Raw genomic sequence first — 24,294 nt, 5'->3', positions numbered from 1 at the left:
TTGTCTATTGACAATTTCATTTTGACTGAGAAGTAACTACTGTACCTAAAAATCCGTATTATCCACTGTAAAACTTGTTCCAGAAGAGTTGCTTCTTCCTCTACTGTAGAGAAGTGTATGGATTCCAGAGTCCAATATATTTTTACCTGTCCACTGTAACTCCAATTTAATTATTATTATTATTATTATTATTATTATTATTATTATTATTATTATTATTATTATTATTATTTCCTTCGATGTTCCTTCATTCTTGTAAGTGCTTCTCTTTTCAGTAGATATAAAATATTTTGATGGTATTCATTATCTGTTTTCACTTGCCTCCACCGTCCATCAATTCAGGTATTATCTATTTTAAGCCTCACAACAACGATTTCTTTACAGGGGTTGGGTTGAACTGTGTTCCCATCCTTCCTCCTTTGTCCAGGCTTGTGACCAGCACCAACCCCGGTACTCTGTTAGAGGAATAAATCTTGTTCCCATTTATGAGAGAAAAAAAAAAAAAAAGAATTATTTCTGTTTACTTTGACCCTGGTTTCTTGAAGTTTTCATGTGTTCACAAAAGGCAGCATCTTACAAACTCGTAACTTCAACTCATGACTAGGAAAGTAGAAAAGGGAGAATAATTTATTTACGTGCTTTATAATACTAGAATTATAGAATAATAGAATTAAGCAATATGCTGTGGTGTGCAATAACTTATATTTCAAACTTTATGTGCAGTTTTCCTCAATTAAAAATTAATACTTTTTATTCCAGAATGTACTGCAGAATGAACTATTTCTGTCCCTCTGCTAAAAAATGCTGCCGTGAGCGGACTCATTTTTCACTCTGCGCAGAGATACAAGAGGCTGTGGTGGACCCAGAAAATGAACCAGAGATTTTGAATACAGATTCATATTTGGCTTGGGCAAAACACTATGAATATTTGGACTTCTATACTGCCCATATAGATCCTGATGAATTTGTCAATTGGAGTTCGAGTGAAGTTGCACAGTTTGTCAGCACTATTCCTGGTTGTGAGGAAAAAACACTTGAATTTATTGAACAGGTAACCAGTGACAGGTGTATAGTTAGCATGAAAATATTTTCTTTTCTCTCTCTTTTATCTCCTTTACCCCATTTCAGGCTACTTAATTCTCTGTAGGGAAACAGAATGCATGTAATTTGCTAGTATAGTTCAGTATAGTTGGTATCACCTATTTTGCAACTCAAGCTGATGTACAGTATTTTTCTTTTTCTATAATTAGCTTGAATTTCTGTTTCTTGTCTTCTGCATTATATTTCCTTTTTTTTTTTAATATTTACCTTTTGTGAGTTTATATAACATAGTCTATGGCTTTCTTTGAACCAATTAATTATGAATAACTCTCTTCTGGATATTATATTTGAAAATAGTAACGTTCATAGCAGATCGTCAGTTGTCTTTATCAATATTAGAGCTTTCCATGCAGGTGATTAAATTTTCTTTTACATTCATACTCGTACATTAGGATGTAAGCAAAAACTACTCCTGCATGTAGTGATACATATGAGTTTATATTCTCATATTTAATATTTAATTTTTACGACTGTATTATACTGTATTATATTTCATATTAACTTACCAATTTTGTGATTAGGTCAAGTAGGATTTAATGTGCATGTCAAAGAGATGGTAAGTATGGACAAAAATATAAGCTCTGTAGAGAAACTGAGTTGATAGATGGTATGTATAAGTGATCACAGAGCTGTTTTTGCGATAGAAAGAACAGTTGTAAAATTAGGACTGTTAGGCAATACCATGTATTTAAGAGAGCCATGGCGGAGATTTGAAAAGGTAATTATGATGTGAGAGAAAAAAAAAAAAATCCGGGGGAAGAGAAAATATAATGTAAAACTTACCCCCCTCACCGGTAGCTTCAAGGGAATTTTCACCACACAGCAGATCCTATCAACTAGTTACTTGGTCGAGCTTGGAGTAGATGATAAAGCTGGATATGGGAGGAATGACGAAGGGAAAGCGGTGAGAGGTAGGAGGACCAGTGAAGAGCTGGTGGGGGACGGCTCATACATTGTTATGATCCAGGTTTTTTTTTTTCTCTTATCCCGAATTCCAGTATAATAATATCAAATAGGATGTTAGGCTTCTCTGTAATTTCATTTAAGTTATAGTTTGGATTAAAATATTGTTCTAAGTGAATATAATATTTCCACAAAATATTGAGCATTGCACCTTTTTCCGTGGTTCTCATAAAATTTCTTGCTCGATTGTGGTAAATTGATTATCTGCATCCTCCATATGCTCTTGGTCATTAATCAGTTAATAGGGTTCTTTTCATTTCTTTTCCAGACATCGTTTCTGATTTCAAATACATAATCCATTGACAGTTTTATTGGTCTGTAAGGATCTATTTTATGGATGTCCTCCACAGTTTTGGTGACTACCACAAGTTACAAGCTTCAATCAAGGATAGGTGTTATATGTACCGTTACGACTGTTATAGTTTGCAATTATGACTGTTGATCTGATCGTCACTGTCAATATCACTACACAGCCTTATTTGGAGTAGTTTTTTAAAAGAGTTTTCATGTGTGTTTATTTATCTAAGGTTCATGTTTTTGGATAGATTCAGGTGTTTACTGTTTTTATGTACCAATGATTATGGTGGCTTGTGACAACCAAAAAGGTCGAAACTGGTACCAAAATAAAAAAATGAGAATATAACTGATACTAAGATATAGTTGTATTCACATTAGTTTGTATTGAATAGGTGGTCCATTTAATACCATATCATACCTTAACTGGTGTCAGTATGGATCAAAAATGAAACTTATAGCATATGATAAGATTCTCTGAAATTGATAAGGGATGTTTTTGATGACAGGATCCTTAGAAAAGGGTATAACATTGCCGCTAAGAGAAAATCTCTATATTCCTGCTATTGTAGAGCGATGTAACAGTAATACAGCAGAGGGTTGTGAAAAACAGATATTTAGGGTTGAATTCATAGTCCTTGCTTATAGAGCAAGAGAATTTTAAGTATTAAGAGATTGAAAATGAAAATCCACAGCCTGTTTCCAGTCATTCGACTAGTTCACGGATGGAATGGATGAAGCCCCCATCTAGCGGTGGCGATAGGAATTGAGCCAGCTGCCGAAGATTGTCGCACTCCTCTGGGGCATTGATGACTGAGAGATGTAATGAAATGATATTGGAGAGTGTTGCTGGAATGAAAGATGACAGAAAAGCGGAGTACCCGGAAATATCTGTCCCACTTTTGCTTTGCCCAGCACAAATCTCGTATGGAGTGACCAAGATTTGAACTGTTGCCACCTGAGCCACAGAGACTCCATTATTAAGAGATTGCTTTTCATAAATACTTCCTTGTAAGTATTTGATATTCATAAACGTCACTCAAGGGGCCTATGACCTAGATCTTAGGCCCCTCAAACAACAAGTATTATCATCAATCAAAATTCTTATCACTCATGCAAAAGACATGGCATAACGGATAAATTGTTTCACTGTTAGTTCAAACCTTCCAAAGGGCAACAATAAACAAAGCAGTTTTCCTATTTCATTTGTTTGTGAGCAGGATTTTATTTTATTATGAAAGCTAACATTGGTGTATTAGTTTTTCAGCATAGGCCTATACAGTGCCAAATAGCGAGTTTTATAATTATTTACAATATCTAAAAGAAAGCCTTTCACTAGTGAAAATAGAAATTAGCCTAGAGACTTAATTTTGAAGTATTAAGACAGTAGGATGTAGACATCATATCACATAAATAGCTCTTATTTTTATGCAGCACATCATTATAAAACAATGTACAGAGGGGTCCAGAAAAATGTAGGCATTCTTTGATAGTCACTATCTTTGGAACAAAATGACATATCGTTGCAATTCTTGCACAGTAGCGTAGTTCATTGTTTTCTCAACAAATGATTGAAGTCATGTGAATGACGCAACGACAATCTTGGCACGCCTTTTCCAGCAGATGACAGTGCAGCAATGAATGAAGTAAGATTGTCGTTTGAGCAATGCGAGGCCATATTGAAGTGGTACTGGAAGAACGAAAACATTATGGAGGTACAACGGCAATGGCGTAATGTAAACGGAACTCAGCCACGAACACGTACAACAATTTATCGTATTCGGGATAGATTTGAAGCAGACGTTACTGTTCAGGATGTGCATAAGAAAAGGTCTGGCTGACCAAAAACATTAACAAGTCTAGCTTCCAGCGCTGCTGTGTTTCAACATTTTGCTAGGTCTCCTCAAAAATCTGTGAATCAGAGTGCACGTGAAAGCGGGGCAAGTCGATCAACCGCACAACAAATTCTGAAGGCTGCAAAGTGGAAAGTGCACATTCCAAGATCTCTGCACGCTATGAACGAGGACGACTCGGATCGAAGGATGGAGTACTGCGAGTACCGTAAAACAGGGTAACTTCGGCCTCTTTCTCGTATATTTTAAAAATTAAAATGTGAAATATTCCCTCTAATTTTCTGAAAAATATGATATAAGTTCTGCCATGTTTGTTCTTCATTTTTAAATATGAACATAATTCTAATTGTTATTCAGTAATGAATTATGATTATTAAAAGAGTGGCTGGAGTTACCCCATGTTTTGGGGTAACTTTGGCCACCATAAAAATAACTCAAGAAACAAAGTTTTCTTCGATGTAGTGTTACTTCGGCCACCGTGAATGTTTTTAGAATGCACTGTATCAACAATCTCAAACAAATTAAAACTATTTGTGGTTAAACAGATGTATAGTGATCAAATTCACATTTTCCACAAAGAAGAAACTGCTTTATTTAGCCTAAGTGTACAAGCATTGTATGATATTACAAATTACATGTTGCATTGCATAAATATTTGTAATGGTACAAAAGATAAAAAATAAAATATACGAAAATCATAAAGCCCAATTGTATGGAGAGAAAAGGAGATCGGAAAAGAAGCAATCTTGTAGACTGTTCTCATAATACACTATCTGCTAAATTAGAAAATATCTGGGCCGTCAATCAAGTTCTTAAATGTGCATCGTCTATGTCAACTGATATCCGTCTATTTATCATTGAAAATGGGAACCGTCTTTCCTCTCCCTGTCGGGATAAACTTCCCCATTTATTGTTACTATGGCTATATTAATCTCTTCTAAAGCATTCTTGAAGTAAACAGGATTGTAATTATAATACCCGCAGCCATGTAGTATTTTCCTGTATGTTCTTGGCATGGCCGAAGTTACCCCAGAAGAGGACAACTTTTATCACAAAACTATTCCCTGAAAAGCCTATTTGAATAAGATGCATCAAATTGGGTTGATCAGTTACCAGACGTACTTACATTTTGACCCCATAAACCACTGGAATGGAGAATCGAATGCTGGGGCTAGAGAACAGTTTGTTTTCTGCTGTTACTGGATAAGACAATAGTCGGAGCTGCAAAAAAAAAATTGATTGACTTAAAAATGAGCCCGCCAATGTTCTTTGGACTACTGAGTGTTGATAGAGCATTCTGTTCTACGTGCATTTTCGTTGTTGCAAATGGTTCATCTTTTTCAGTATCGGAGGCAGGAGAAAATAAGTGTTGCTATTCGTCGGTGGCCTAAGTTACCCCACTTTACGGTAGTTTGTAGGCATGCTTCGCGAGGATGAACGGTTTGCAGGGATGGTTATCTGGTCTGACGAGGTGCAATTCAAACTGAATGGTACTGTAAACCACCACAACTGCGTGTATTGGGCTCCTGAAAATCCTCACGTTCACATGGACAAACATATTAATCTACCCTGTGTTAATGTGTGATGTGGTCTGTTGTCATGCAGTTTGATTGGCCCATTCTTCTTTGAAGGTACTGTAACTGGTGTGGTATATCTTCATATGCAGCAAACATCAATTTTACCTGCCATCCAAGAGGTGTTTGGAAATGGAAGATTTTACCTACAACAAGATGGCACTCCCGCTCACTATCACAGAGATGTCAGAACCTACTTGGATGAAAATCTACCCAGACGATGGATAGGTCAAAGAGGAGGTGTTGAGTACCCACCATGGTCTCCAGACCTTACACCTCATGACTTTTACCTATGGGGAAACTTGAAAAATAAAGTTTATCAACAGAAGCCAGCTACACTGAACGAGCTACGAGAAACCATCGAGGCAACACTGACAGCTGTAGTTTGGTGAGCAGTTCAGCGACATCTACATTGGTTGGCTGCTAATGTGGGTCACTTTGAACACACAAAATAACCTTCCCCCCCTTCATGCAAGAATTGTAATGTTGTGTCATTTTTTCTATTAATATTAGATAGATGGATGGATAGATAGATAGATTAGATAATGCCTTTATTGGTGGCAAAGTTAGGGCCCAAGGCCCTCTCTTACACTTAACCACTAGATGAGTATATATTTACATAACTTATAATTTTGAATACAAATAATATTAATAGCAATAGTAGTAATAATAATAATAATAATAATAATAATAATAATAATAATAATAATAATGATGATGAAAGATACCTTAATTTTAAAATACACAAAATAACGTACACTTAAATGATGTAACTACAGTAATCCATTCATTCATCTCATTCATTCCTTCATTCACTCAACAATTATCCAGCAAGTCAGCGGGATCCACACAGCAAATGCTCGCGGCAAGCCACTTTAAACTTGCAATGAGAAGGATTGTCTGTAATGTTTGCACGTAGCGAATTCCATGACCTAGACACGGAGATTATGAAGGAGCTGTTGTACACAGCAGTGCAGTTTACGGGTATGGAAAGAGAGGAGGGAGATCTTGTATTGTGTTCATGATAGGATGAGAGGTAAGAAAAAGATGAAGACAGATAGCCAGGAGTATTAGTGGAAAGTACTTTATGCAGAAGTGATAGCATGTGAAGTTCACGGTGCTGGTGCACTCAAAGCCACAACAGCTCTTTATAATGAGGTGATATATGAGCATCATATCACAGATTAAAGATATATCTTATGCAGCTGTTCAGGCTCCAGTCCAGTTTCTTGTTACTGTCGCAGGTTATTTCAGTCAACACAGTATCACAGTAGTACAGTAGTCGAAAATAGGTAGTATAAGAGAGCAAATTATTTGTACTTTAAGTCGAACAGAGAATACATTAGCAAACCGTTTCAGTGGATATAAGCATTTATGTACTTTATTACATGTGCTTATCACCTGTTGAGTCTAATTTAGGGTCTCAGTCATAATAATTCCTAAGTTAATCACTGAAGTAGAGTAGGGTTTGATTTTATTGTTTATAATTATTGGGGAGATGTCCTGTTGCTTGAGGGAATATAGGTTTTTACTGGTACCGATAATAATAACTTGAGTCTTATTTGGGTTCATTAATAAACTGTTTTTATTTGCATAGTCACTAAGGTGTTGAAGGTCAGAATTTATCTTAGTAATTGCAGCATCAATATCACTCGGTTTTGAATGATAGTAAATCTGTACATCATCCGCATACACTTGCAATTTGCAGAATTTAAGTGCTTTTGATAAATCATTAAGTTGGATGATAAATAGCAGTGGTCCGAGAACCGACCCCTGAGGAACACCGAGGGTCTTACTCTGCCATCCTGAACTCAAATTTCCAACTGTTGCACATTGCCGGCAATTTTCAAGGTAAGATGAAAAGAAATTAAGTGATACACTATTAAAATTTAGCTCTCGAAGTTTCTGCAGTAGTAACTGAGGATTGACAGTGTCGGAGGCACTACTGAGACCTAATAATGTCAGTACCGTCATGTCCCATTGGTCCATTGCACGCCTGATATCATCTGTCACTCATAATAAAGTTGTCGCAGTGCTGTGTACATTCCTGAAGCCGGATTGAAAGGGATTAAGGAGGGAACGCTTGGTAAGGTATTCACTAACTTGTGTATTGACTATCAAATAGTGTCTACATCTTTCTGGGCCCCTCTGTATTTGCCGGAATCATCATTAACTTCCATTGTAATCAAATTACAGCTATTGTATTTTATCAAGATGACTAACAATATACAGTATATAAAATGACATGTCCTGACTGACTCACTCACTCATCATCGCTGGCCGGGCTTAATGGCTCAGACGGTTGAGGCGCTGGCCTTCTGACCACAACTTGGCAGGTTTGATCCTGGCTCAGTCCAGTGTTATTTGAAGGTGCTCAATTTACGTCAGCTTCCTGTCGGTATATTTACTGGCACGTAAAAGAACTCCTGCAGGACTAAATTCTGGCACGTTGGTGTCTCTGAAAACCGTAGAAGTAGTTGGCGGGACGTAAAGCATATAACATTATTATCATCATCGCTGAGCCAAAACTACTGGACATAAAGAAATGAAATTTTGGGGATACATTTATGTTAGTGTAGGTGCTCACTAAGGAAGGATTTTTGGATATTCCATCACTAAGGGGCTGAAAAAAATGGGTATATGTATATCTCAAAAGCTTAAAGTTTAAAGCTGTGAAAATTGGTATTTCGAATATCCTTTAAAAATAAAGAAACCCGTAAAAAAAAAATTTGAAAAAAAAAAAAACACTTAAGGAAGGTTGAAGATAAGTAAAAAGGGGGTTATTTTTAAAATGAGTATTTCTCAAAAACTTAACATGCTACAGACATAAAAATTGGTATTGGAATTTCCTTTATAAATAAACATACATTTTTTGTTTTTGGAAAATCCTCTTAAGGGGTGTTAAAAGAAGTGAAAATGGGGTGCATTTTTGAAACAAGTACACCTGTTACAGATGTAAAAATTGGTATTTGGAATCTCCTTTAAAAATTAATAAATATGTATTTTTTAAAGTATACTTAACTGTGGAGCAGCAGTGGTGAAAAGAAGTGAAGAAGTTGAATTCTTTTTATGAGGATACTTATATCTAAAAGACTGAAAATGTTACAGGCGTGAAAGCTGGTACTTGGAATCTCCTTCAAAAATAATGAAACACGTTTTATGTTCGTTTTAGGGAAATCCACTTAAGGGGGTGAAAAGAATTGAAAAAGCAGTTGAAGTTTTAAAATGATCTACAGTATATCTCATAAACTTAAAATGTTACAGATGTAAAAATTTGTGTGTGGAATCTCCTAAGAAAATAAAGAAACGCATATTTTTTGTTTACGGAAAATCGACTCAAGTGGGTGAAAAGAATTGAAAGAGCAGGGGAATTTTTAGAATGAGTATATGTACAGTATGCTTTTAAAAATTAACGTTACAGATGTAAATATGAAAAGTACTGAAAAAGGTGGTTGAATCCCTTAATTGGCGTGCTGATATCTCAAAAAATTAGTATGGCATAGACATGAAAATTCGTATTTGGAAATGGTATTTTTTGTTTTTGGGAAATCCATGTAAGGGGGTGAGAAAGCTAAAAAAAAACGGGTTGAATAATTGTTATGAGGATACTTACATCTCAAAAAACTTAACATGTTACAAACGTGAAAATTAATTCTTGGTATCTCCTTTAGAAAGCCAATGACCATAGACGTGTTGAAATACCGGATCCTGTGAGATCTCCGAAGTTAAGCAACATTGGGCGTGGTCAAGATTTGGATGGGTTGCCTTGCGCTGTTGGTGGGGGGTAAGGGAATGGAGGAGCGGAAAGGAACTGACCACCCTACCATGCGTAAACTCGAGCTCAGGCACAACTCTGCGGAGGTTTGGACCTGCCTTCGGGCAGAATACACCCTTACCTTTTAGAAATAAACGCTTTTTTTTTTTTTTTTTTTTTTTTTTTTTCAGAAAATCAGCTTAATGGAGGGGAGGGGAAATAAGTGAAAAAGGAGTTGAATTCTATTCATGAGGATGGTTATATTTAAAAAACTGATGATGTTAGACGTGAAAATTGGTATTTGGATTCTCCTTTAAAATTTACGAAATGCGTTTCAATAATACTCCTCTTCGACCAGTACATTTTTTACATAGGACTTTTTTTACTTGTGACATAATAATACATAGCACGAAATAAGTCTTCAATACATCATTGCATGTGTCAAACCACTTATCATCATAAAGTTTCTTTTCATAATCTGGGTTTTCTAACCACTGTTTAGCATATCTGTTCGTTTCTGTTGTAATCATAGTCCAAAATTCATCAGTCAGAACACACGCTAGAACGTCTAGCGCTGAAGGTCTCTCACCCAAATTATGACTAATTACGGCACTGAGAAATGATACATTACTAAACTTACAAATACCTGGCACATTGTCTTCATCCTTCCAATTCCAGTCACTTTCAACTGATCATGTTCCAGCATCAACATTGCGTCTTTGCGATGTGGATGGCTGAGCTACATCTAACACTTTGTCGGAGTCTATATCACTTTCCGACATAGATTAATTACTTTTGTGAACAATAAATTCCTCTTTATTGCCTTCAGATTCACTCGACACTTCACTCTCACCACTTTCGCATAAATGATTACTTATATCAAGCCGAGTCAAATGTTTATTGCTGCGTGCAACCATCTTGGCATGGAACTGGTGTAGTGGAAGACATCCCACCTTATTTTCAAATATTTCAGCAATTTAGATGCTTAGATGTGGATATTCTTTTAGTAGGAAGTCTTAGAAGGTTTACAGAATAGCACGCAATTGCCATCTATGAGTGACGTGCCGAACTATGAGCTCAAACAAACAGGGAAGTTCATCACGTCTGAGAGACGTGGTTGGGCTGTTTGGTCTCGGCGGAGGACCACGTCTCCGAGACAATGTTAGTCGTCAAGTGGTTAAGAATTTTCATGTGTCCTATTGCTGTACAGAGGAACAATTTCTTTTATCAAATTATGAAATCCACGCGAGTGAAGCCACGGGAAACAGGCAGTTAATAGCTATAAGTGGACAGTGGAGCTTCTTTAGAACAGTGGTATTCAAACTTTTTGGTTGGCATACCCCCAAAATTCTGTTTTTAATTTCGTACCCCCGAAATACGATTATAATGCGGTTATACCAGAAATAACAAATTATTGTTGCTGGATGACAAGTAATAATAATCTTCCACAGATTTTCTCACTTGCGGAGGGGATTTAAGGTTGCATGCCCTTCCCGACAGCACAGGATTTTCAGTTGAAAATCCCACCGCAGCAACACCGGGAATAAAACTAAGGTCTCTGGGATGACAGGAAAGCAGCTAAGCCACTACACCACCCTGTTCTCCGATAATAACAGTAATGTACCAGTACTGTATTATACACTGCTGTGCAATACTTAAGGATGAGATATATATATATAGCAACATAACATATCAACTGGAAATGAATGAAAGTGCGGTAAGATGTTGCCAGAGGTCTCCCACACGTGCATAGAAACCTGGCGTGAGGTCAGCACAACTATATCGCCAAATGGACCTAGACCCACACAAAAAAGCAGTTGAAGAAACGGGACAAGACAGGGCGAGTCAATCAGTGAACTGTTATAGCGCACTGTTGTGGTGTTATTCATTACAACATGGCCCCGAGACAACAATTGGATTACTTCACACGGGGAAGAAAAATCGGGAACTGGAAGAAGGACAAAGTGTGACGAGTGTAACCCAGGGGTTTGGTATTGCTCACAGCATTGTTTCACATGCATGAAGAGCATTTCGAACCACAGGCACTGCTGCCCGAAGGAGAGGAGGGGATCGACCACAGTCAACTACAGCAGCAGATGACCGCTGCATCAAACAGCAGGTGCAGGACAGCAAGGCACCCAATCTCATGCTCCACTGTGGCATGGCGACTGCATGGGGGTGGTCTGTTTGCCTGACGACCATTACATTGTGTTCCGCTGACACCCGCACATTGGCGGCACTGTTTGTGATGGTGCCAAGAACGAGTGGGGTCGCGTGCTCTTCTCAGATAAGAGCAGATTCTGTCTGAGCAGTGATTCTAGACATACCCTCATCTGGCGAGAGGTGGGAACACGTAATGCACAAAGGAACATTGTTGAACATGATCATTTAGGTGGTCCAAGTGTTATGGTGTGGAGAGGCAAAATGTTGCATGGGCGTACCGACATCCAGAATCCTTGAACGGGGTACACTCACCAATCAACATTATTGTGACAGTGTACTCCTTCTCCATGTGCATCTTTTCAGTTGTGCATTCGGCACTGACTTCATTTTTATGGATGACAATGCACAACCGCATCAAACAGCACAGGTGGAGGAGCTCTTGAAATGAAAGGTTATTTGGCGAATGGACTGGCTGCCCATTCCCCAGACTTAAATCCCATCGAGCACATGTGGAACATGTTGGGCAGATGTATTGCAGCATGTCCACATGCACCGACGACCATCCAGCAGTTGTCAACTGCATTGGTGGAGGAATGGAGCGCCCTACCACAAGAACTCAACACCAATCGTATTGCCAGCATGGGAACACGTTGCAGAGCTTGCATCGCTGACCGTGGTGATAATACACCCTTTTAAGAACCATGTCCCTTCTTTTGTGATGTCCAGGGGACCATCATGTGTCGCAGTGACTTGCGAGTAATTTATTGTCTCTGCATAAATGTGTCATTTCTGTTCGTCTCATCGCATATTCCTTTCAGTTGCCTACCGTACCATACTGTAGCATTTCTTCCTATGTATGGTTCAGGTTTCATTGAGCTATGTTTCTTGGCAGTGACAAAACATGCGAAAGTTTTGCAGAGCAGTGTGTATATGATGTATCGTCGCTGGGCAAAGGAAACCTTGGAACTCCACCAGAGTAAACTTTACTGAAGCAGCCCAAAACTGAGCAGCCAAAGAACTGTTCCTGCCATTTTCGGTGCTTAATGACAGACTAATTATTTGACAGTTGGGCTCTTCTGTTTCCTTCTCAGGCAACACGGCAAGCCTTCACAAGGCAGGCTGAAACGTGTGTTGTTTTAATGAGTAGAATTAAGAGGAATGGATTACCTAACGATGAAGAATAATAATGCAAGAATTACTATTGTACTACATGCACTGCTGCTGAAGAAAAATTTAAGTGAACGAGTGGATTTTGAAATAAAAATTGAAAAAAGATAAATGCAGCATAAGCAGGCACTTTTACATACCCGATCAATGGGATGGAGGGGCTTGTTTCTTTGAAGCTAGAAGTTCTGTGCATAGACGAATGCTGGTGACTGCAAGGATGAGGCCTGGCTCAGGATTCAAGTGATACCTGTGTTTGGTTTTTATAGTTGTCAGCACTGTGAAGCCTTGTTCACACAGATGTGTTGTTTGAGTCATCAGTCCATAAACTGGTTTGATGCAGCTCTCCATGCCACCCTATCCTGTGCTAACCTTTTCATTTCTACGTAACTATTGCATCCTACATCTGCTCTAATCTGCTTGTCATATTCATACCTTGGTCTACCCCTACCGTTCCTACCCCCTACACTTCCTTCAAAAACCAACTGAACAAGTCCTGGGTGTCTTAAGATGTGTCCTATCATTCTATCTCTTCTTCTTGTCAAATTTAGCCAAATCGATCTCCTCTCACCAATTTGATTCAGTTTTTCTTCATTCGTGATTCGATCTATCCATCTCACCTTCAGCATTCTTTTGTACCACCACATCTCAAAAGCATCTATTCTCTTTCTTTCTGAGCTAGTTATCGTCCATGTTACACTTCCATACAATGTCACGCTCTACACGAAAGTCTTCAAAAACATCTTTCTAATTCCGATATCAATGTTTGAAGTGAACACAATTCTTTTCTTAAGAAAGCTCTTCCTTGCTTGTGCTAGTCTGCATTTTATGTCCTCCTTACTTCTGCCATCATTAGTTATTTTACTACCCAAGTAACAATATTCATCTACTTCCTTTAAGACTTCATTTCCTAATCTAATATTTCCTACATCACCTGCCTTCGTTCGACTGCACTCCATTACTTTTGTTTTCGACTTATTTATTTTCATCTTGTACTCCTTACCCAAGACTTCATCCATACCATTCAGCAACTTCTCGAGATGTTCTGCAGTCTCAGATAAAATAACAATATCATCGGCAAATCTCAAGGTTTTGATTTCCTCTCCTTGGACTGTGATTCCCTTTCCAAATGTCTCTTTGATTTCCTTTACTGCCTGTTCTATGTAAACATTGAAAAGGAGAGGGGACGATTCCCTTTCCAAATGTCTCTGTGATTTCCTTTACTGCCTGTTCTATGTAAACATTGAAAAGGAGAGGGGACAAACTGCAGCCTTGCCTCACTCCTTTTTGGATTGCTGCTTCTTTTTCAAAGCCCTCGATTTTTATCACTGCAGACTGATTTTTATACAGATTGTAGATAATTCTTCTTTCTCGGTATCTGATCCCAATCATCTTCAGAATCATAAATAGCTTGGTCCAATCAACATTATCGAATGCCTTTTCTACATCTACGAATGCCATGTACGTGGGCTTGTCCTTCTTGATTCGATCCTCTAAGATCAGACGTAAAGTCAGGATTGATTCACGTGTTCCTACATTTCTTCTGAAGCCAAATTGATCTTCTCCCAACTCAGCTTCAACTTGTTTTTCCATTCTTCTGTAAATAATACGTGTTAAAATTTTTCAGGCATGAGATACTAAACTAATGGTGCGGTAGTTTTCACACCTGTCAGCACCAGCTTTCTTGGGAATAGGTATAACAACATTCTGCCGAAAATCGGATGGGACTTCTCCTGTCTCATACATCTTGCACACTAAGGGCCGGTTGCATAAAAGTTAATCTGAGTTCAACCACCCGAAACTGATCTCCAGTCAAGCTGAACTTAGAATTTTGGTTGTATAAACATTAATCCAAGATCATGTCTTCTTGATGGAAGATCAAATCTGACTGGTGAATTTTCTCAGATTAACCTGGTTGAACTAAGTTCAGCAGAAGGAATATAATTATTATTTTTGTGAGAAATAAATGTTTAGGTGTCTATGACATAATAACGAAGAAAAATAATAAATAGGCCTACTGTTGATTAAATAAAATGATAAGTAGGCCTAATGCTAACTGTAATTATTTGAACAATAATCCTACTATTAACAAGTTGTTTGTTCTCCACTGTTTTATGCTTAGGGCCTATAAGTTATGCTATTTTCAGATTTCAGATTACTCTGACGTTTCATCCGAGAATGGAGAATTTGAACTCCAAAGAGCTCCTCGCGTGTTTCAACATAGAAGGAATCCCTTGTTAGAACTAAATGATCGACAATTTAAAATACGGTTTCGATTAGGAAAACGTGTAGTTGAAGAACTAGAACAATGATTACATCTACAATTAAGGACACAAACTAAACGAAATCATGCACTGAATCCAATGTTCATGATCCTTCTCACACTAAAGATTTTACGCAACTGGAAGCTTCCAAATAGTAATTGGAGATGTATTCAGTGTAAATAAAGGAACTGCAAGTAGGACTACACAAAGTCACTAGAGAGATTGCAGCTCTAAAACCTCAATTCATCAAGATGCCTGCTGAGGAGGGTGAAGTAAGAAGGACATATCTTTCTCCTCTTTCTTAAAATTTGCAGTACGCGTCTTCTTGTTACTCATCTTTCTTCTCCATTTTGCGGCTTTGTTTACGTATCGCAGACAAATGAATGTCGAATGGCGTCGAGAATTGTCGATCGTTTCTATCTAAATCGCATGTTCGATACAACTTGATTCGATACAATCGCAATTATCTCTCTTGTTTAGCGATGTTGTCAACTCTGTTTCGATGACCTTAGATCAAAACTGAACTTGGTTCAGTGATCTCAGATTAGTGTTATACAACTCACACAGAGAAAAGAACGAAGTTCATTTCCGATCTTCGATCAAAACTGAACTACAGTTAACGATTTTTATGCAACCGGCCCTAAATGAAATAACCTTGCCATGCTGGTTTCTCCTAAGGCAGTCAGTAATTCAGAGGGAATGTCATCAATTCCAGGTGCCTTGTTCCTATTTAGGTCACTCACAGCTCTGTCAAACTCTGACCTCAAAATTGGGTCTCCCATTTCATCAGCATCAACAGCCTCTTCATGTTCCACAACCAAATTATCTATATCTTTACTTTGATACAACTGTCGGATGTGCTCCTGCCATCTTTCTGCTTTGTCTTCTTTCCCTAGAAGTGGTTTTCCATCTGAGCTCTTAATATTCATACACCTAGATTTCCTTTCTCCAAAGGTTTCCTTGATTTTCCTGTATGCAGCATCTGCCTTTCTCAGGACCATACAGCCTTCGACATCCTTGCACTTCTCCTTCAGCCATTCTTCCCTAGCTACCTTGCACTTTCTATCCACTTCATTCTTTAATCGCCTGTATTCTTTTCTGCCCTCTTCATTTCTAGCATTCTTGTATTTTTGTCGTTCATCAATCAGGTCTAGTATCTCCTGAGTTATCCAGTGATTCTTAGTTGATCTTTTCTTCCTTCTTAACATTTCTTCAGCAGCCCTACTGACTTCATTTTTCATAACTCTCCACTCTTCCTCTATAGTGTTTCCTTCAGCCTTTTCATTTAGTCCTTGTGCAACATGTTCCTTGAAACAATTCCTCTCACTCTTTTCTTTCAACTTGTCTAGATCCCATCTTTTTGCATTCTTTCCTTTCTTCAATTTCTTCAACTTCAGATGGCATTTCATGACCAACAAGTTGTAGTCAGAGTCCACGTCTGCTCCTGGGAAAGTTTTGCAATCCAACACCTGGTTTCTGAATCTCTGCCTAATCATAATGAAGTCTATTTGATACCTTCCAGTGTCTCCAGGTCTCATCCACGTATACAGCAGTCTTTTTTGGTGTTTGAACCAAGTATTGGCAAGGACTAAATTATGATCCGTGCAGAATTCAACCAGCCGACTTCCTCTTTCGTTCCTTTGTCCCAATCCAAATTCTCCTACTGTACTAGCTTCTCTTCCTTGGCCTACCACTGCATTCCAGTCTCCCATCACAATTAGATTCTCATCACCTTTTACATATTGTATTAAATCTTCTATCTCCTCATATATTCTTTCGATTTCTTCATCAGCCGCTGAACTAGTAGGCATATAGACCTGCACTATTGTGGTGGGCATTGGTTTGGTGTCTGTCTTGACGACAATAATTCTTTCACTATGCTGGTCGTAGTAGCTTACCCGCTGCCCTATTTTCTTATTCGTTATTAAACCAACTCCTGCATTTCCCCTGTTTGATTTTGTGTTGATAATTCAGTAGTCGCCTGACCGAAGATCTTGTTCTTCCTGCCAACGTACTTCACTTATACAAACTACATCTAACTTTAGCCTATCCATCTCCCTTTTCAGATTCTCTAACCTACCACAACGATTCAAACTTTTAACATTCCACGCTCTGACTCACAGAATGTCAGTATCCATCTTCCTGATGATCGCCTCCTCTCGTGTAGTCCCCACCCAGAGATCCGAATGGGGGACTAGTTTACCTCCGGAATATTTTACCCGGGAGGTAGCCATCATCAGTACATCATTCATACAGAGTGAGCTGCATGTCCTCGGGAGGTAGTTACGGCTGTAGTTTCCCGTTGCTTTCAGCCATGTAGCAGTATCAACACAGCTAAGCCATGTTGAGTATTATTACAAGGCCTATCAGTCAATCATCTAGACTGCTGCCCTTGCAACTACTGAAAGGCTGCTACCCCCCTTTCAATGAACCATTCGTTATTCTGGTCTCTCTACAGATACCCATCCGATATGGTTGCACCTGCGGCTCGGCTATCTGCATCATTGGGACATGCAAGCCTCCCCACCGCGGCAAGGTCACGTGGTTCGCATAGGAAATGGAAGAATTTTGGAAATGGCACTGTTGCTCAGTTCTTTGAATTCCTTGGGTGCTGAAGTCCAAAAGTCACAGATTGACTTGTCTTCTAAGAATGATTTTAATGAAGTGTCAACCGATATTTCAATAGTTTGAGTGGAAGTTCAAACGTTTGAACTGCTTTTGCATCGAAAGGATTTGCCACCCAGTAGTCTTGTTTTGTTTTCGGATTCAGTGTATGAAAAGTATTTCAGAAATGTTTCACCGAGGTTGATCAAATGACACTTTATAAACCCAGCCACAGTATCACTAATAGCCACTTCATTTTGCTCGGTGAATTTGTGAACAGTTGGAAATATGGCAAAATTTACACCTTAAATACGTTTATCAAACCCCTGTAGTTGGATATTCAGCTCATTGAGTTTGCTGAATATGTCTGCCAAATAGGCCAATTGGCAGAGCCACTCGCTACTTTTGAGATATTTCACCATATCAGAATGCATTTGTGAAAGAAGGCACATTACTTCTTCTCATAATTCAAAGAGGCACGTCAGTATTCTTCCATGTGACAGTCATTGTGCCTCAGTATGCAACTGTAGCTGCATGTGCACAGATTCCATTTCCTTGCACATATTCTTAAAGATACGAGAATTTAATGCCCGTGACTTAATAAAAGTTACCATTTTCACGGCAGAGTTCAGAGTTTCGTGTAACTCCAGAGTCATTTTCTTAGCAACCAAACATTGTCTGTGGATTATACAATGCAGCCATCTACTTTTATAATTTTCACAGATATGCGCAACACCACCACTATTTCGACCCGTCATCAAGGCTGCGCCATCTGTAGAAATACTGACACACCATTGCCACGCCAAGCCTATTTCAATTCTTGTGAAATTGTCAAGTGTATTAAGGATTTCTTCTCCTGTTATATGGCCAGAAATATTTTTACATCCGAGGATATCGTCAACAATGTCTGTACCGAGCTCGATAGCTGCAGTCGCTTAAGTGCGGCCAGTATCCAGTATTCGGGAGATAGTGGATTCGAACCCCACTGTCGGCAGCCCTGAAAATGGTTTTCCGTGGTTTCCCATTTTCACACATGGCAAATGCTGGAGCTGTACCTTAATTAAGGCCACGGCCACTTCCTTCCCAGTCCTAGCCCTTTCCTGGCCCATCGTCACTGTAAGACCTATCTGTGTTGGTGCAACGTAAAGCCAATAGCAAAAAAAAATGTAATGTCTGTAGACTCATCAGTTTGGATGGAAAATCACCTGTCAAACTTAATTTTGGCTGTCAGTTGTTCAATAACATCTATTGCCATTTCTTGAATTTGACAATTCACAGTTGTATCAGACGTCAGGATCATTTTGATTTTGTTGACTTCAAATATAACATTGTATCAGCTATAATTAGTGCTTTAGGAATAATGAGAGATTCCACAGCTGTAAATGTTTTTTTTTTGTTTTTTTGTTTTTTTTGTTTACCAAAGCTAGTTCATAAGAAGTCTCCTTAGCTACCCTTGGTGATTGGGTGAAATTGTAAATTGCAGTTAGATTTTTACCTACAGTCTCTACTTTCTTTTTAAAAAAATCCATTGGCTTATCTTTGAGCTCACTTGGTCAATAAATGGCGCTTTAGTAGGGATGGTTTCATGCTGTTGTTGACACTGTTTGGCTACATATCACACATAATGGAAGAGGCGGGTTACTCTTATTTGAAATGAATCCATACCTGATGTAAGACTCATCATAATATCCAAACTTCACCTTCGTGTCCATTGCGCTACTTTTGGTGATTTGCGTTAAATTAATCTCCCCTTCACTGTTTCTGGGAACACGTTCAGGTACAGGATCTGTCGTACCGCTCCTATCGCTTTCTTTAGCTTTACGCTTCCTTTTTATAACAAACCTATCCATAGCGCTAATAACAAAACCACTGTCTTCTGATCCATGAAAGAACATGACACAGTGCTTCAGCAACACGACACACTGGTGAAACCTGTGTCTTTCACACCTAAGTATTAAATCCTCCAGCAAGCTCTGACAAAGTATGGAAGCAGTTAGTGGTAGGTAGACAGGCTAATCCTTGCCGCCAAAGAAATGCCGTTATGCTTCGGACAAGCTCAGATTGAGCAACATTCTTGACCGCGAGGAAGGGATGAGTAAGTGTCAGTTAATCCTCAAACACGAACTGAGCAACAAGAGGGTTGACTTAAGAATGTGAAAATTCCTGTATAGAGTCTCCACATTCTAACATTTACAAGTTTGTGAAGAACTTAAGAAAGATACAGCCTGACACATATTTTATAATTAATAGTTGAGAAAGTGGACTCTGTGTAGTGGTAGAAAAAAAAACACTGTATCAAAGTAATATTTTATTGAAAATGAGCTGGTTCAACTCTTCTCTGAATTGCTCATCGAAAACAGGTAAGAGCTGTGAGACGAACCCACGTACCACACTTTGAATAGCGCTGCCTTAGAGGATAGAGAGTTCCTAGATTTCCTCAGTAAGGAACGACTATGAATTGAAAATTATTATAAGCTACTCCTCTAACCCTTTGCAGTCCAATATTTTGTCGCATGTTCCAACAGTCTGGTCCAAATTAATTTTGTACGTTTTTACCTAGGCAGATTAAAATCAGGACTTTCATTAGTAACTATAATTATATTATTAGCATGATTATTATATTCTATAAACATGAGTTTATTGAGTTATTTACAGCTCTACACAAAAGTCATCAGTGTAGGAGTGAACAATAACATAAAAAAGTGAAGTGGAGTGATGCAGCTAGGAAGAACCTGCAGTCCTCTGGTTTCCTGACTTGATGAATAACTTAGTATTGGAGGCTCACTATCATGAAATATTACATTCCAGTAAACACTATTGTCATTTGCATTCCCATTTGTATGTACGGAAGTATTTTCAGCATCACTGTTACTCAAATTATCAACACTGACCTGAGAAGCATCATCATTGCTGTGTGCCATATCCCCTCCTCCACCCCAGCCCATTAATTCGCGTGTCTTCTTCCTTCTGTAGCAGTCACTGGAACTTCCTCTTTTGAAACTTCAAAAACAGCATATGATAGTCCGGGATCATTCCGTGCTTTTTTACGCACAGGTCAAGTCGCTGAAGTTTCACTTGCAATGCTGGAGTTCACTACACCTTCATCTTCACTTGACAGTTCTCTAAACTTTTCGTCTAATTCAAATAAATAATCATTGTCACTGTTGTCTAAATAAACGTGCATACGTACTTCTTCTTCATTCATATTTGCCACTTTTATGTCGCAAATTCAACTGAGACAATTCACATTCACAGATAAACACGCCTAGTATGACACGTGTGCAGCACTCCTCAATGTAAACGCAGCTGACAGGCCGCGGGTAACCATGACGATACACGGCTACATATATCTCGTATTATTTCCATAGAGATAAGAGAACGGCTTCCTTTGTGCACAAACATTTACTCTTAGAAACTCCAGGAATATTGATCGACTTCAATCAGGTCAAAGAACTTCAATAAATCACTTCTCAAGTAGAACGAAACATAATGTCGAAGTGACCTCGACGTTGGACCAGTTATAATAAACCATGATGTCGAGGTCACCTCGACGTTGGACCGGAAAAGGTTAAGGTTTCTTTATTATAAGTAGGAACTATGAATTCGGCCATTACTGTTTATGTATGTCTTGTATGTGCTATTGAAGTGTCCATAGAAGTGAAAATGCACTCATTTACATTATAACTACAATATTTAGGCTCAGTTATTTGAAATCATCGTAAAGTGCAGATTGTATTTTTTTTTTTTTCCCCCTCATTCCATTACAGTGTAGAATAGCATTTCTGTAAGTTCCAATGCATTTATTCCATTCCTTCAAATATTAATCCTATGTTTGCTCCCTCTCTCTCCCTCCCCTCCCCCCACTGGGTACAGTAGTTTGGCCTATGGGGTAGTATAACATATACGATAATACTAGCAACCAGTTCCTAAAGGTAAAAGAATAAAAATTGTCTTGTTACATTTAAAGAAGTGATATGCCGATCAAATTCTTAATCAGATCATTAACATTATTATGTGTGAAATTTCCATGTAAGTTACAATCTGAAACTTGTATTTAAAATGATATATATTACTCCAATAAAATCATATAAATGTATTTTTTTAATTTTTAGGAAATTGATGGAGAAGTATTCCTGCTGCTGAGCCTGGTGGATCTGGTTCGCAGAATCGGATTAAAGCTGGGACCAGCTCTCAAGCTCTACAACTGCATCAATATGATCCGTGTGAGGACTGTTCCAAGAGACTGAGAAATATTTTTTTAATGAATTTTAATATGATGTGCTTTTTTTCTGTTGTTTTTGTTGCTATTTTCCTTGTTGAGTCATCTGTATGTACGTGTATCTAATTATGAATAGAACCTACATATATACTGTATATGTATATACACACACACACACACACACACACACACACACACACACACACAGAACCCCCAATGGGTTTTGTTCCTCCTGTCTGCCTATATACATAGTAGGCAAAAGAAAACTGACCCAGGAAATATTTATATGACCAACGTAGAATTGACCCTTGTTAATGAACTGCCCATCACAGGAAATCTTATAAACATTTTCCAGGCCAGTTTTGCCCACCCCGTATATATGTACAGGGTTATATCGTCCCTGCTCTGGCAAACTAGCGAAACTGACAAACTAAGGAATCTGTAGTTCTAAAGTTCTGGTCTAGATTTTGTTATTTATATATTGTCTACCCTCTGACAAAGTCTCACATCTGCAGCTCATTCTGTATGCCTAACACATAAAACCAATAATTAAATATAAAAATTGATTTGACATGAGTAATCACAACTTCTTTCAGCTCTCCTAACCTTTTGACAATTTTCAGATTCGTTAGTTTGCCAGAGCAGGGACGATATTCAGCTAAGTTGTCCACCTCAAATAACTCGTGAACAGTTCAAGATGTCAACATTCTGTTTTCACTTTAAGCAGTAGTACCAAGGGGCTCGTAATAGGACTTGCATTACTTTTTCATGGCGTCATTATCTTCTGGTGGTAGTGATATGGTTTTAAGAGGAAGTACAACCAGGCACCATCCTCTGTATAACACTAATCCAAGAAAATAGTTGAAGGGATGCAACATGTTGAAAAATGAGGCTATCGGCCAAAAAAATACAAGGGCCATAAAGGGCGTGAAAATTTTAAGACTCCTTAGGCCTTGGATGCTCTAATGCTCTTGAGGTCTGAAAAGAACAAGAGTTGACCGACGGAGGTCAGATAGAGTAGATGAAAGTGATGATGATGATGCTTGTTGTTTAAAGGGGCCTAACATCTAGGTCATTGGTCTTTTTTGACAGGTAGGGGATACCTGGGTGTTATTCTACTGCCCCCATCCAATGGGGGAATATCTTCTGACATAATGGTACTAACTTTGGTTTTTTTTAAATAGAACCTACACCTACAAACACAACAAATTCAGCACGGTGATTATTTTGAAAATCGGACAAGTACTTTTTGAGAAAGTGTAATGTATTCAAACGTGCTTCATTTTCCAGCTGGGGACTACCCTGTTTGATTTGCACTACATATGAAACATGAGCTAGCTCTTGACATACAGAAGTGCTTCACCCTCTTCTGACAGATATTCACTGTAGTGTGTTCATAAATACACAATGATAAAATGTATAATATCATTGTAGGTAACAGGTAAAGGAAAAGCAGATATGCAACAGGTTTCCTTTCCTATCTGACTTTCCTTAGTCAACCCTTGTTCTTTCCTGCAAAGCCTACAGTGTGTTTCATTTTCACACAGCCTTCATGGCCGTTGTCTCTCTTTTGTTCATTCTTGAAAGAATAGAATCACTTTTTTTTTCCTGATTAGTTTTAAGAAGGGAGGATTGCCCATTTGTACTAGCTGTACTTCTTCAAATAATACTGACTTCCATTACCTCCATTACTTTAAAACATTCCAACTAGGCTTTCCTTTCTTTTTGTTTATTAAGGTTTCTTCTTTCTGTGTCACTTTTCCCACAACCTGGTGAGGATGTGTTGCGATCTGTGTCATGCCTGTCGATTTGGCCTCGTTTTACGGGGAGATGTTCTTCCTGATGTCAATCCTGTATGGTTTTATTTTTTTCTAGTGTTAGCACTAACTCAGGTGGGTTTCCGGTGACGATAGGTTAGGAAAAGACTAGGACCGGGAAGGCAGCAGTCATGGCCTTAATTAAAGTGAAAATGTTGTGGAAATGGCAAACCAGAGAGGACCATCTTCAGGACTGCCGATAGTGGGGTTCAAACCTACCATACCGAACGCAAGCTAACAGCTAAGCAGCGCACATCGCGCAGCTAACTCGTTCGGTCCTGTGTTGTTTAATGTCACGTCAGCATAATAGTGCAATCTCATAGAATCAGTCGCATATCTGTTTTTCATTTACCTGTTATCTACAGCGATATTAAAAGTGTTGAATCATACTTCTTATCATAGTGTATTTATGAGTACAGTAGAAAGAATACCTATCTGTTAGATGAAGGTGAAGCAACTCTGTTTGTCAACAGCTAGCTCATGTTTCATACACAGCACAAATCGAACAGGGCAGTTCCCAGCTA

The 24,294-nt window shown here is 38.4% G+C and overlaps 1 protein-coding gene across 1 annotated transcript in view; it reads left to right on the top strand.

Annotated features, from left to right (window-relative positions):
- Window positions 1-22,059, top strand: part of LOC136864575 (lethal(3)malignant brain tumor-like protein 3) — a 399,309-nt gene extending 377,250 nt beyond the window's left edge. Inside the window, exons 16-17 of the mRNA XM_067141757.2 lie at window positions 760-1,051; window positions 21,847-22,059. Of these exons, the coding sequence (XP_066997858.2) occupies window positions 760-1,051; window positions 21,847-21,981 (427 nt within the window). The 3' untranslated portion in view covers window positions 21,982-22,059. The remainder of the gene's footprint in view (window positions 1-759; window positions 1,052-21,846) is intronic.
- Window positions 22,060-24,294: the final 2,235 nt, after the last annotated feature.

This window comes from Anabrus simplex, chromosome 2 (genome assembly GCF_040414725.1).
Source record: "Anabrus simplex isolate iqAnaSimp1 chromosome 2, ASM4041472v1, whole genome shotgun sequence".
Taxonomy (NCBI): domain Eukaryota; kingdom Metazoa; phylum Arthropoda; class Insecta; order Orthoptera; family Tettigoniidae; genus Anabrus; species Anabrus simplex.
This window is presented reverse-complemented; position numbering and strand designations above follow the sequence as displayed.